At 41.2% G+C, this 14,227-nt stretch overlaps 1 protein-coding gene across 2 annotated transcripts in view; it reads left to right on the forward strand.

The window, feature by feature from the left end:
* The window catches only part of ARL8B (ADP ribosylation factor like GTPase 8B), a 29,301-nt gene extending 19,342 nt beyond the window's left edge, over positions 1 to 9,959 (forward strand). For both annotated transcript variants that reach the window (XM_048489997.1, XM_048489999.1), the window contains exons 4-7: positions 550 to 643; positions 2,027 to 2,094; positions 6,441 to 6,511; positions 7,654 to 9,959. In XM_048489997.1, the coding sequence (XP_048345954.1) occupies positions 550 to 643; positions 2,027 to 2,094; positions 6,441 to 6,511; positions 7,654 to 7,703 (283 nt within the window). In that variant the 3' untranslated portion in view covers positions 7,704 to 9,959. The remainder of the gene's footprint in view (positions 1 to 549; positions 644 to 2,026; positions 2,095 to 6,440; positions 6,512 to 7,653) is intronic.
* The last annotated feature ends 4,268 nt before the right edge of the window (positions 9,960 to 14,227 follow it).

Below are 14,227 nucleotides of genomic sequence, written 5' to 3' on the forward strand. Positions count from 1 at the left end.
AATGTTGTTCCATAAGCAGAAAATCCAATATCCTTTCAGATCTAATTGCCTGAAGTGGAAATTTTATTTATATGTTTTATTTTAGAAATTCAGGCCCAAATAGGGCTTTCAAATAAACCTGTAAAAGCTATGAGGGATTCTTAAAATGCAGCTCAAAGATAAACAAATTAGAAATCAAACTCGCCTTGCCCTGCATCTTTTTCCTCCCTGTAGTTATGATTCCTTCACATTTGTTTGGGATTGGTGTGACTTATCTACTATTGAAACATACTTTTAGATTTGGTGTAATGTAGCCTGGCTGCTTCTGTGCCATTGAAACCCCTTGCCTTGCCTGATTCAGGATTTTGACAAGACTGTCCATTATTCTTAGATTTTACTGGTGAGGCTAAGTTCATATTTGGCTTGTACGTTGCTAAGGCCTATTACAGCATTACTACATTTAGTTAGATTCTTCTTGTAGCTGGTTGTGGATTGTGTGTTTCTCTGAGGCTAGGTGGGAAGAGGGCTGTCATGTTGCATAACTGATTTGTATGTCGATTCCTTTGGCAGGTATATGGTTGATGCTGCAGATCGTGAAAAAATAGAAGCCTCTAGAAACGAGCTGCACAATTTATTAGACAAACCACAGCTGCAAGGAATTCCTGTGAGTAGTCGAAATCCCATGTGTGAAAGTTTGTAAAATAAGAAAAGCTGTTACTTAAAGATGCAGTTTTGTGTAGTCACTAGCTGCACATCTGCCCCTTTCAGAACTGACATGTGAAATGCTAATGTGAGAAGCAGTGTTACACACACACACACACCCTCCCGTAACTTTGATGTGTTACATAAATCAGTTTTTAATCAGACAGTAAGCATTCTGCTTATCTAGAGCAGGGTTGGCCACGCTGACAGGGGCTGATGGGAATTGTAGTTCATGAACATCTGGAGAGCCGCAGGTTGCAGACCCCTGCTCTAGAGGAAAGCAGATGGGTTTGTTCTGACCAGTGGTGAATAACTACCAAAAAAAGAGGAAGGCAAAACTGCTTATACTTGGAATGACAAAGTCTGAGTGACTGATCACTAGCAGACATGGAAATGAATGAACTTTCACTTCCTGCATCAGGTCTGCTCTGCTCACACTTCACCTCCTGAAGTCTTTTCCTTTAGCTGTTGAGTTGTATGTCATGGGAGTTGCTGACATTCATTTATATTTTATTTCAAATATTTCTTATTTGGGAGCAGCAGTGGTGTAGTGGTTAAGAGCAGGTGCACTCTAATCTGGAGGAACCAGGTTTGATTCCCCACTCTGCTGCCTGAGCTGTGGAGGCTTATCTGGGGAATTCAGATTAGCCTGTGCATTCCCACACACACCTTGGGCTAGTCACAGCTTTTTGGAGCTCTCTCAGCCCCACCCACCTTCCAGGGTGTTTGTTGTGAGTGGCAAGGAGATTTTAAGCCCCTTTGAGTCTCCTACAGGAGAGAAAAGGGGGATATAAATCCAAACTCTTCTTCTTCCAAACTCTCCTTATCTGTCTTTCTTCCTTACAGAGCTCAAGGTACCATACAACATAGATAAAATGCCCAAAATAAACATGTATTAAAAGCCAAAATTTAAAATCACAACTCAGGATGGCTAGTAAACTTAACCAGTTGTGGTCCTGAATATGGTAGTGTGGCCTGGTTGTAGAACAGCTGAGCTTGTAATCTTACCTGCTTTTGCAGCACTGTGCTACTGATGATCTGCTCCATAGCTAGAGATGAACCACATCCAGGCAGTTGTAGGGGGAAAATTAGGGTGGAGTTGTATATAATCATTCAACAAGTTGAAGTATAAGTATCCTAATCTGATCTCTGCCAAAAATTTCTAGAGGTTGCTTCAACATGTCTGTACCAGAAGTTCTGAAATGAAATTCCTTTCTCATGGTTTTCTTGTGTTTGATCTGTGAACAAGGATTGATTGATCAGTGTTCTCATTGGACAGAACGTAAGCCGCTTTGATCATAGGAAGAGGCAAGCGACAATTAAACGAAATGTTCTTTCTTTTAAGGTTCTAGTCCTTGGAAACAAGAGAGACCTTCCTAGTGCTTTGGATGAGAAGCAACTTATTGAAAAAATGTAAGTCATTAAGCAAACATTGGCCCTTACCGTACAAGTCACATACAGTGTTTCCAGAAAGTTTTTGACCCCCCCCCTTTACCACGGCGTTTGTCTATGTTCAGCCCCTTCCAAAAATTCCATGGCCACCATGAGGGTTTTTTTAATTGTTTTTGCTTCTTTGTTGAAATGATGCTTAATTGATCCACTGTTTTAAAGCTCTTTAACTGTGTTTAATCGAGTCTTCATGGGAGTCACTCAAAACAACAAAAAACCCAACACCACACAAAATGACAAAAATGAGGTCGGGGGGCGGAGGACTGAAATCAGGGAAGTGAAAAAATGGTGCAGAGCGAGAGGTTGAATGATGGCACATGAGTGGAAAAATGGCAGCGGGGATGGATAAAATATTCTAAATATCACTGCACTGAGAGAGAAGTCTTGGGAGATCCAGGCTTAAGAAGACCAAAGAGTTCTATCCAAGGTTACCATCCTCGGACAGATCAATGCCTTTCCTGAGTATTTCGAAAATTACTGAAGACACTGTGGGGAAAACCTTTGACTTACAGACAGTTCCCAAATACTACTAAAGACTAAAGTCAGTATTGATGGTGTACTGCTGTACCCTTTCCAAGGTAGCAGACTGTTTGGAGATCGACTGAAGTCTTGGTGGAAACCAGAGACCAGAATGCCATGCCAAGAAATCTACAGAAGGACGATGGATCTTTCTTGCAGACCTCCTTTTCTCTTACCGTACAAGTATCAGAGGTCCCTTTCATACTCCCCAGTTCCAATCTAATTGGTCTTATAAAAATGATAGCTGTATCAAATAAGGAAAACTGTCAAGCCAGTACTGGTGGCGGGAAGACTGCAATTCCAAGTTCAATGCTTACAATCACAATCAGATCACTGGGTGCAACAAATCATTCAATTTGATTATGTCGTGCAGTTTACCAGTCTTCCCCAGACTGGTTCCTTCCTTCTTGTAGATGTCTCAGGAAAGAAAAACTCACAGGGACCTGAATCACTCTAGAACAACTGAAGATAAGAGCGATAGAGCCTGTACTTCTCTGGGAGCACCACTCTGGAATCTACTCAGGAATTCCCAAGATAAAGTGGACTGATGAGCCATTTTAGATCTAAAATACGTCAGCCGTTTTACGGCAAAAGACACGTTTGCATGGAGCCTATGCTCAGTCACCAAAGCCCTTCTTCCTGGGGCCTCTATCACTTACAGAGGCATACCTGCATACCTCTATTTACACAGGCCACCACAAGTTTCTCAGATTCTTCTACCAAGATCAACATTTCCAGTTCAGAGCTCTATCCTTTGGACTGGTCTTGGCTCCTTGATTGTTCTTCAAGGTGTTGGTGACATTAGCGGCTCTTGCCTGGAGAAAAGGAATCCAGATTCATCCATACTTGGATCATATCTTGATTTGTTCCCCAACTAAGGAGCAAGCCGTCAAATCAAACAGGAATTGAAAACTCACAGCTAACTTTTGAACAGAGACAAAAGCAACCTCCTCCTGACTGAGATAACAGCATCTAGGAATCATCATTGAACTTGTTATTTATTCTGGAGGAGAAAATCAACAAGAACATGTTATTTCTTCTGTAGGAAAAAGTCAACAAGATACCGATCTCGACTAAGGTCACTGCTAAAGCCAAGTTAGTACAGCTAATGTTTCTGATCCATCTACAGGGACTTATGCTGTCATGCGTAGGACCAGTCCTGTGGATTCATCTGCACTCCAGTAATGCCTTCATCCCCACCAGTATGTGCACTCTTACAAAAAATGGACAAGAGATTGACGTCGTATATATTTGTCAAACAAAGTCTGATCTCGTGGAGCAAACCTAACCAACTGAGATGGGGACAATCATATATTCAGAAGAACCCAGTGAAGAGTTTCACAGATGCCTGCTTAGTTGAATGGGCAGCCTTTCTTTAAGAATAGCCAACCCAAGGGATACCTCAGCATGCAAACTGAGCAGACAGATCATAAACAAGAATGAATAGTATATCAAGGACGACACCTTTTAATTAATCACAGACAGATTCAGTGTCCTGAAGGTGGAACATTTTGCCTTGGCTTCTAATCATCAAGTAGCACAATTCTTTTCCAGATACTATCTTTCAAGGGAGGAGCAAGTGGATGCACTAGCCTCACCATGGTCCCAAGGCCTACTGTATGCCATTTCACCACTACCAGTAATCCTGAAGGCACTGAGAGAGGTACATTAAGAAGGAACCGTGATCGTCTTTGTGCCTCACACACCTGGTTCCCAGTGGAATTAAACAGATCAGCAAATATATACAGTCAAACCAATACTAAAAAATCTGAGGCCAGCCAAGCCTAAGAAACATGGAATTATCCATACAAGAGCCCTGGTGTATTCCAGTGAGCCAAGGCATTCTGCAACAAGATCCAGCATGACACGTGGACCCAGAGTCTGGCTGTGTGGCTCTTGAAAGGCATGGGTTGCTGGAACTTGGTAACACTGAAGAAGTGGTGTCCACTCAATGCGTATACAACTCCTTGTGGAAACCTTTTGTGAAGTGGTGTCAGTGCAAGCATATTGACTAGATAAACCCCAGGTTGGGTCAACAGCCTTCCTTCAGGAGGAGGACAGTAGAAGCATCCACATTACATCATCAGGTAGTGGCCCAGAGCTACCATAGTTCCCCAGATAGGCAGATTAAACATCTTCTCATTGTCTTGTTCTTCAAAGGGGTGACACAGACCAGCCCCCCAATCATCCATTGATTTCCTATGTGGTGACTACATGTAGTGCTATCTGCTGTTACCAAGTCACCCTTTGAACCATTAAGTGAGGTTTCACAAGTGGCTGCGCCTGAAGACTTTATTTTTAACAGCGGCTTCAGTGCGAAAGGTCTCAGAGTTGGGAATCCTATCAGCCAGAAAAGGACTCTGTGTCTTCCATAAAGATGACGTGGTGCTTTGACCAGATCCTACCTTTGTTTCCAGAGTTTGTTCTCTGTTCCACCAAAGGTTTACTTACCATCATTCTGTCCATGACCAAAACATGCTAAAAGCTTGGCACGTGTTCTGTGAAGGGCACTCAGGAAATATATCTGACATATGGAAATCCCCCCCCCCCCCCAAAAAAAGGTATTTTATTAATTTCCTTGATAATCCCAAACTAGGGGAAGAAAGTGTCCAGGTCAACCATAAGCTATAACATGGCAGTATGTTTTCCAAGGCTTCAAAACCAGTAACGTTCCTATATCTGCAGGTATTGCAGCTCATTCAGTACAAAACGCAGCCACCAATGCTGCCTTTGACAATCAAGCCTCAGTAGGAGAGATATGTAAGATGGCCTCGTAAGACGTAGAGGATTGCAGCAGGTGGTGGACAATGTCTAACCCCCCCCCCCCCCCCCCGGAATACAGAGGGACACTGCTATTGGAAGCTTGCCTTCCTCAGAGTGAGACCAGAACCTTGGATACTTACCAAATGAGGGTTCCATCTGCTCTGAGGTAAGAAGGGCATCTTGCCTTTCCAAAAAGAGCAAGAGAAGAAGTGGTGGATTGGATAAGACTATGACAGGCTACAGAAATAAGAGGTAGGACCTTGACTGCAAATTATTACTAGCCCAATAACTTAAAAAAAGGGGGGAGGGACTTGATTTGTCTTCTTTCTCAAAACCAGTTCCTTCTACTTCCTATGGCTCTAACTCCTCTTTCATTATGACAGTGTTATTTAACCTGTCCCTGTTAATGTCCAGTGTTCATTGTTTTCCTTCCTGTTCTTATTTGCTTGGAAAGTATTTAAACTGAGCTCCAGAGTTCCCCCTTGTGGGACAGGAAATGACAAGTTTTAGTCCTGCCTCCCTCCTTACCTCAGAGCAGAAGAAACTCTTATTAAATATCCAAGGGTCTGATCTTCCCTCTTGCTCTCTCCTCAGCATGAGGCATAGCAACTCAGAAGAGAGATCGAGCCCATCAGGGTGCCTCAAGATGCTAGAATGAGACTTCTGGGGGTGGGGGTGGGGTTGCTGGAGAGAAAGGACTGTTTCTTCCATCCCTAGCATGGGGCCCACAGGTCATGGAAGCTTTGATCTGACTCATCTTCCAGGCAGCAGCTTTTGAGGCAGGAACTACCTACCTTATTGTATGATAGCCTTATTCTTTTTTCCTGGGATGTTGGTTAGGTCTCCTGAGCCACTGGGTTTCACTGTTGAAGAACTACTTTGATATTTATCTCCTAGGAAAAGTCAACAGAGTGTCCTTATAACTTCATTTAATGTGCGTTAGTATTATTTCAGAGTATTGCCAGCCAGATTATAACTGAAGTTCTATCAAAGGCTGTCGTCCATTTGTTTATCTGCTTCTTCTACAGGAACCTGGCTGCTATTCAAGACAGAGAAATTTGCTGCTACTCTATTTCCTGCAAAGAAAAGGACAATATAGGTAATTACCATCTTGAGATGCTAGTAGATACTGGAAGCAGAAACTGGATGCATAGTTCACTGTTGCCAAATATGTAGGCATTTAGCAAACACTTGCTAATATGAATGATAATGCAGTATAATTTATACCTTCTGCTCTGTATGTTCTTTGTAATTTACTTGCATAAAATAGGACAGCGCATCCTACAGGAGAAATAGGCAGTGCAGTTCCCAGTGTTTCTGAGCTTAAAATATTGCGATTGAGAGTGATCTCTTCATGGTGAGACATGTTTCTCTTGGAATACAGCTAACTGGTGGGTGGCAAGTGTCAGTTTCCCCCTGGGGAAACTAACACAGGTGAATCAATCTGTGGAAATTCCTATGGGGTAAGGGATGTTTTGTGTTTATATAGTTTCCAAGGTTTTGATCTTCTTAGTACTTGAAATCAATTTTGATTGAAATCTGTGGATTCAGCTAGTAAGAAAAGCCAATCTAGAGAGGTGCCCAGTGATTATTACACACTAAGCTTGCCCTGTACTGACTCTGACCATTGGACCATTTAGTTCAGCATTGTCTGCTCTGGCTGGCAGCAGCCCTCCAGGGTCTCAAGAGCCTTTCAGACCATCTGATGTTGCACTGAATTTGTATGTGCAAAACAAGCACGGTTCCACTCCCTTAAGAGTTGAGGTTCATCTTCTGTCCGTAGGTCTATCTGCCACATTTCTCTAATCCGCTTAAATATTCTTGTTGACTAGGTGAGAATGCTCCTATAATTTTATTTAGCAAACTAAAAGTACTACTTCGGAGATGTAAAGAACTGCAAAACACGGAGTGAGCTAAAATGGTTCAATGCCAGATTAACCTGCTGCCCTGATCCTTAAGCAGAGAGAAGGGCGTTACAGTCCTACTTTTCAAGGTGGATGGGCTTGAAAAATATTTGAAATGAACTTTTGTCATGGTGAATCAGTCACTAGAAACACCTGTTGGTTTGGGTGCAACTGAAATGTGTGAAGACTTCATAGAATGCAGGGATGGACGTTGTGCGTAGACATTGTTTTTAAACTAAAGAAGCATAAACAAACTGGTACTTTTACAACTTGGATTTTCAGCTGCTGTGAATAAGTTATCTTAAGCCAACTGACAAATGTTGCTCTCTTTCCCTAGATATCACACTTCAGTGGCTTATTCAGCACTCAAAGTCTAGAAGAAGCTGAAATCTTGCCAAGAACTCCCCAGCTGGCCATAATCTCAATTGTCTACTCCCTCCATGATGAAATGTTACCCAAGATAGCCCTCCTGTATCCAAGGAATTGCCTTTTTTCACAGTTCATGCCTCATGTGCACTGCTGAAGACTTATATTCCTACTTCTGTCATAAAGAATTGCCTAGAGTTGTCATGAGTTGTGCAGATGTTTTTAAGTTCATCTAAACAGTGGCAGCAGGTGCTTTTTTTAAAAAAAAGAAGTAAAAAAGGTACCGCTAAAGTGTATTTCTGCTCTGGATGTCCTGAGCTAGGTTTTTATGGTTTTCAGCAAACTTATTTAATTCTTGTATTTAGTGGCTCATTGAAGATGCTGGCCAAAGGTAGCATGAGGGTTCTAGCACCACTTCCTGTGCTTAAAGCTTTTCAAACACCATTTAAATGGGATGTTAACTTGTCTCTCAGATGCATGTGAAATGTATTGTAAAACGGTTTGCAATGGAGAGTGCCAGGCACTAGACATTAAATCACGAAATAACTTATGCTGTTTCGAGGTGTATAGTAGTCTCTTCCCAATGAAATAGAAAAAATCACACTCTTGTTTTATATTTGCTGTTTGTTGCTACTAAAGTTTTTTTGGCCCAGATTAAGTGGAATCTGAAATAGAATACCTAAAATGAAAGCTTTCAAAAGTTGGACATCAAAGCAGGTTAAACAGACTTTAAGAACCTCTGGCTAGATTAACAAACCCCTTTGTTCTCAGAAAGTTGTGCAAAGACTACAGCTACATGACACTTGACTAACTGATGGTTGTTGGTGTCCCACTGATTGTCAGCACATTATGTATTACTGTCCGTTTTGTCCTTTCCTTGGTTTGTGGAATAGCTGTGCACAGTTGCACTCGGGGCTAGGAAACACCTAGGCTATTTGTGACAAACTCTAAATCTGCCTTCTCTTTTGCTGTGTAATCATGTGTAAAGTCCACAGGCTGTGAAACACTAAATGGTGTCTTGGAGCGTAAGAGAACCTATGAATGGATCTGTTTCCTGGTTAGCTTCTACAGAATAGAGATGTATAAACTGAAAACTGTTACAGTTCTCTTGTAGCTTTACCTTCTTGGCGGTGTCAATATTTAAAGGGACAGTTGTTAAGGCTGGTTTTGTTCATACAGTAATGTCAATGTACCCCACTGTGTGCATATAAATATATGGGATACCTGCTTGTTTTGCCTTTCACTGTGTGGTGTTTTTTTTTAAAAAAAACAGCACTTGCATGTACTTGACTTGAACGCTACACTTTCACAATCATTGTTTAATACATCTACTTAGGGGTATGTTCATACTGTATGCCTGATGTGTTCTTAGGGTGAGTTTGAAGGAGAAGGCATTTTCATATTGGCCCAGGTACTACATCAGTTCCAAGTGCAGTTTGATTCCACTGTGCTAGCCTACATTTGTTCTGAAATGTCTCTAGCCTTGTACAAGTATCCCTGTGTTACCCTTAAGGGTTTTTTGCTGGAAGTCAACAGATCCCACGTTAGCTTGGGTTAGGAATGCCTGTACAACACTTGTCAGATACTGAGAGTTTTGCAAGGTGGGATCGTGAAGCAACTGCCAGTCTATCCTAGAGTTAGCAGTGTTGCCTGTGAGTTCTTCTATCAAGTCACTGCAGCTTTGCCATTGGTATTGGACCAAGCTGACACACACATTTTGATTTACATTACCATGGCCTTACTGTTCCCATACCACTTATTGCACTGCTGCACAGACACTGTGCTGCCTCCACTTGCAAACCAAGCTTGTTTTTTTTAAATTGCAGTGTGCTTCAATAAATCCTGTAATTTTGTTGGTGCTGTAGAGAAGGGTTAATAACTTGCTACTGTATTTATCAGTTCACTGTGGACTTCTATACTTGCTAGAGCATCTCTGCTTGTGCCTAAGACAAGAAAGTTGAACTAGAATGTGTCAACCTTTCCTGTGGGAATCAAATTACTGTGTAGGTAATTGGCCTGTTGCTGAACTCAGTGTGTGTTTGGGGGAGGGGGGGAAGGGGTGTTCAGTGTATATTTCACTTCTTTCAGCATTTGACATTCAGACACCAGTACCAAGTTTTTAACCTGTGCATTAATCTTTGCATGTTAGCAACTGATACATTTACCAAACTTTGTAAATATGTGAATTTTTTTATTTGGGTGGATTGCATTTTGTTGGTTTACTGGTCTTCAGCTTTATCCAATAAACTTACATTTTCAGGGTCATGTTGACATATATGTAACTTGACTCTTCAAGGTCTGTTGTATGACTAAGCAGTCATACATGGTAAGAGTGTATGTAAGAGTGTATGGTAAGAGTGTAAGCTTTTGGATGTTACTTAGGCCTCATACTTGAGTTTGAGTATCATCTTATGTTTGAGTATCATCTTATGAACTCTCAAGTGCCCGTAGTAGCCAGAAAACAGACTAACAGTCAGAGCTGTACTTTTTACACTTGGGGGATGGGAGGAGCCCTAAACCTAGTGTCAGAAGTATCTAATTTCATTCCTATATCACACTTTTATAGTTGTTTGAAAAGAAGAAAATGTTAGATTAGATTACTAGATTAGATATTTAATTTGTATACCGCCCTCCCCCAGAGGGCTAAGGGCTGTGCACAACATAGTAAAAAACAGCAACATAGTAACATAACAATAGCATAACATTTCATAATAAGATAACAATAATACAGTAATAACAACAATATAACATAACAATATCCTAACTGCAAATACCACAGTAGCCTAAATTCACAATAAACATCACTTCATAACAAGCAAATCATATGCCATCACCAACTAAACAACCTCTTATTTAATCTGATATAGCATATAAATTAGAAAATAGATGGCAACTTCCTAACAATTTCATAGTCCAGAAATGACCTAAACAACAGCCAAAAAACCAATTTAGTGAATACATATTAATACAGTCTAACCCTAATTCTCATTATCACTAACAAAACTCTACTTTTTGACATCCCCCAAATCTAAGAACCCTAATTTAACTACAGCTACCTTGAAATGTAGGGAGCCGCATGGCGTAGTGGTTAAGTGCTTGCACTGCCACTCACATGGTCAGGAGTTCGAGCCCCCTGTGGGTCAGGTGTCCTGGCAGCTGGCTCATGGTCAACTCAGCCATCCATCCAATCCTTGGTCGGTAAATGAGTACCTAGCACACAGCTAGGGGATAAAGAATAGCCAGGGAAAGCAATGGCAAATTACCCCACAGAAATGGCTTGCCTATGAAATCACTGCTTGCAGTGGTACCCCAGGGTCGAACACGACTGAAGGGGAAACTTTACTTTTATTTTGAAATAATAATGTCCAAGGTCCACAGCATGAATTTCAGCGTTCTTACAGGGCCGCCACCATGTTCTTAATAGGTGTGCCCTGCTCCCCAATAGGGGACTCTCTGATGTTTTTTGGGCAGAAGACTCTCGAAAGTTTGCCACCGCGCCCCCTCACCGCCATATCCCAGGCTCTGTCAACAGGAGCTGCTACGTCGCAAGGTTTGTTAATAATGTTGGGCTTTGTTAATAATGACTTCAGGGAATAGTATGCAGCAGCATTAGGAAAAATACAAATACTATAGCGGCTTCTTAGAACTGATGTGCGTGTGTGCATTGCTAATAATGATGCTTGCAAAAAAAGCAATTCTGGTTACTTGAAGATCCTGTCCTTGTTATATTTTTAACTTTGTAGACTCCTTGGGTAATGAGGGTTTTAAACCAAGAGCTAGAAGGAAGCTGCTGCACGTTCATAATCAGTAGAAGTTGAGTATAAATCTTTGAACCATTCTGTTCTTGCAGAAGTGATCTAAGTTTGAGTATAAATCTTTGAACCATTCTGTTCTTGCAGAAGTGATCTAAGTTTGAGTATAAATGTTTGAGCCATTCTGTTCTTGCAGAAGTGATCTAAGTTTGAGTATAAATCTTTGAACCATTCTGTTCTTGCAGAAGTGATCTAAGTTTGAGTATAAATCTTTGAACCATTCTGTTCTTGCAGAAGTGATCTAAGTTTGAGTATAAATCTTTGAACCATTCTGTTCTTGCAGAAGTGATCTAAGTTTGACGGTCAGTGAAAATGGTTGGGTTGAAATTGGTAAGTGCTGACAGTGCCAGAACTTGAACAAGGACCATTGTTTAGCATGCTATATTTGGAGTCCTAAGTGAGGCATGTCTGTTGCCTACCATAATGGTACTATGACAAAAATTGCATGAATTGGTTTTCAGCCTTTGTAATTCCATCACTCGGTATTAGTGAGGATAAGCATTGGTGATTGAAGAATTACCACAGTGTTTCCAGGGGAGATTATCTTGCTCATTAGCTCTGTTAAAAGTTTGATGGGATTAATCCTTCATAGGTCTCAAGCTCAAAGTCCAATCAAGGCACCCTATTTTAATATGTAACTGTAGGTTCATTCATATGTCAGAAGTTAAGCTGGGCAAGTGAGTGCTTTACCAAGACCACTGAACAATTAGGGTATTGATGTTCACAAGAGGGATCTCTTGTCCTACAGAGTTATTCAGCAAATAAAGCTTTTGCAATAATAGTATGCTGAATTAACGGTGCTTTTCTCTGAGTAGCTTGGAAACAAACATGAGATCTTGATCATCCATTTAGGAAGAAGTTGGTAAGTATAATTTGGTGTATGATGTCCAGCTGGAGGAATGTGAACTTTTGGGTGAACATTAATGGGTGCTAGAACATACAACACTTGATACTGTGAAATGCTCAGATAACCAGCATCACCCAGAGAGCAAATTCCTCCCTCTCAGCGACCATATCCATGTATCTTTAGATACATTCAGACCTTGCTTCTACCTCTTCAGATAGTCAACTTGTTGCTTCCCACTGATGTCATCCTTGGCTGCTTCCTTTCCAAGGAAGTATCTCAAGATGTTGGCAGCTAGTCCTGCTGGAAAGGCCCATTTCTGGATTCTGGCCTGTTTGTGGGCCCCTTGGTTCTGGGGGAGGGAGGGTCCTACTAGGCATGGGAACAGCTGCCATGGTGTTTACAATGGTGTGAAGTGCGGTTGTTATGGATTCCTTTGGATAAGGCAAAGAGATCAATAAGCCTAAGCACATCTGATGAACTAGCAATCCTCTCTGCACATGAGTGTTGGATAGCGAAGCTTTTTTGCAAGCAGCAAGAACAATAAAGAGGTGAACAGATTATACGAGGGATCAGGCAAAGAGAGGCAGCTATAGGTAAGACTGTTTTGGAGCTCCAGAAATTTAAGCTTGCCTTTAGTCTGCTTTTCTCTGAATTGCTAATCTGGCCATTTCACACTGAGCATAAAATATCAGAGTATAGTAACTGTTTTGGACTAGATTGGCCTGGTTAAGACTGGTCACTTTTATAAGTGCTTGGGAGGGTAAATCAGAAGTGACCTCAAGTATTGATATTAGAGTTGTAGATTTCACTTGTACCAGCCACGTTGCTCCTGTTCTACTTAAAAACCAACGCACTACTTAAGCAAGAACTACAATAAATGGTGATAGATGGCTGGCATGTTTACAGGGATGAACAAACTTAACTGCAAGTAATGCTTATGGAAATTCATTCACAGCCTTCGTATAAGAAGACAGCTCAAAAACATGCCCAACAAGGCAATAAAACGTCTTGACCAAGCTCAGCTGTAGAACTAGTTAATCATCATCTTACTTGCAAAGTAGTATTTGTATGCACAAATCCAAAGGTTGTACTGGATACATAGTGCCTACCTATAAAATGCATTGAATTTCACCATGAAGGTGGGGCTGTAGATTCAAAAGAACGCCAGTATGTGTTTGAAATTTCAGCAACAGTCAGATTGCTAAAATCTTGCATCATTTTAGAGTTGGGCTTTGAAAAGCAACATGGTTTATTTTTAAATAGCCTCTCATCATTAAGCTACTAATGTGCACAATATCGTACACTTCATAATATATTTAAGTATTTCCTAATTTCATGTTCTGATTGCTCTGGTTCCAAAGAGGAACAGTTTTCCAACAGAAGACCTGTTTACAAGGTGTTTTTTTTTTAAAGAGTAATTGTTCCTGGGCCCATGATACAGCCAACTGGATTGAAGCATGAGTCCTAAACTCTGATTTATTCCTTCATATCCTGTCTTTCTCTTTAATGTAGAAAAAAAATCTTTGCCGTCTGGTCGTGAAACCACCCAGTAGCAAAGCTCTGAGGTGTCTAATCCCAAGGAATTTTGGCCTGGAGGATTAGTTTACCGTGCTTTGAAGTAAGAGAGACTATAAATTGCAACGCCATTTCAGTTTTTGGCTCCAATTCTAAGCATGCAGGGAATAAATGCCATTAAATCGACGTGCAGATAATCCTTCATGTGCGCCAAAAGTCACCAGCACTTCCTCTAATGACAGCAGTCCTTCACGATGAAAAGCCCAGCACGATATCCTAAATTTGGCATCTTGAAATCCTTTCGTCTGATTGGCTGCGCTGCTCCTGGCAGACAACCGCAGTTTGCCACGCCCCTCGGAACACCCCGCTCA

Source organism: Sphaerodactylus townsendi, linkage group LG03, assembly GCF_021028975.2.
Source record: "Sphaerodactylus townsendi isolate TG3544 linkage group LG03, MPM_Stown_v2.3, whole genome shotgun sequence".
NCBI classification, from domain to species: domain Eukaryota; kingdom Metazoa; phylum Chordata; class Lepidosauria; order Squamata; family Sphaerodactylidae; genus Sphaerodactylus; species Sphaerodactylus townsendi.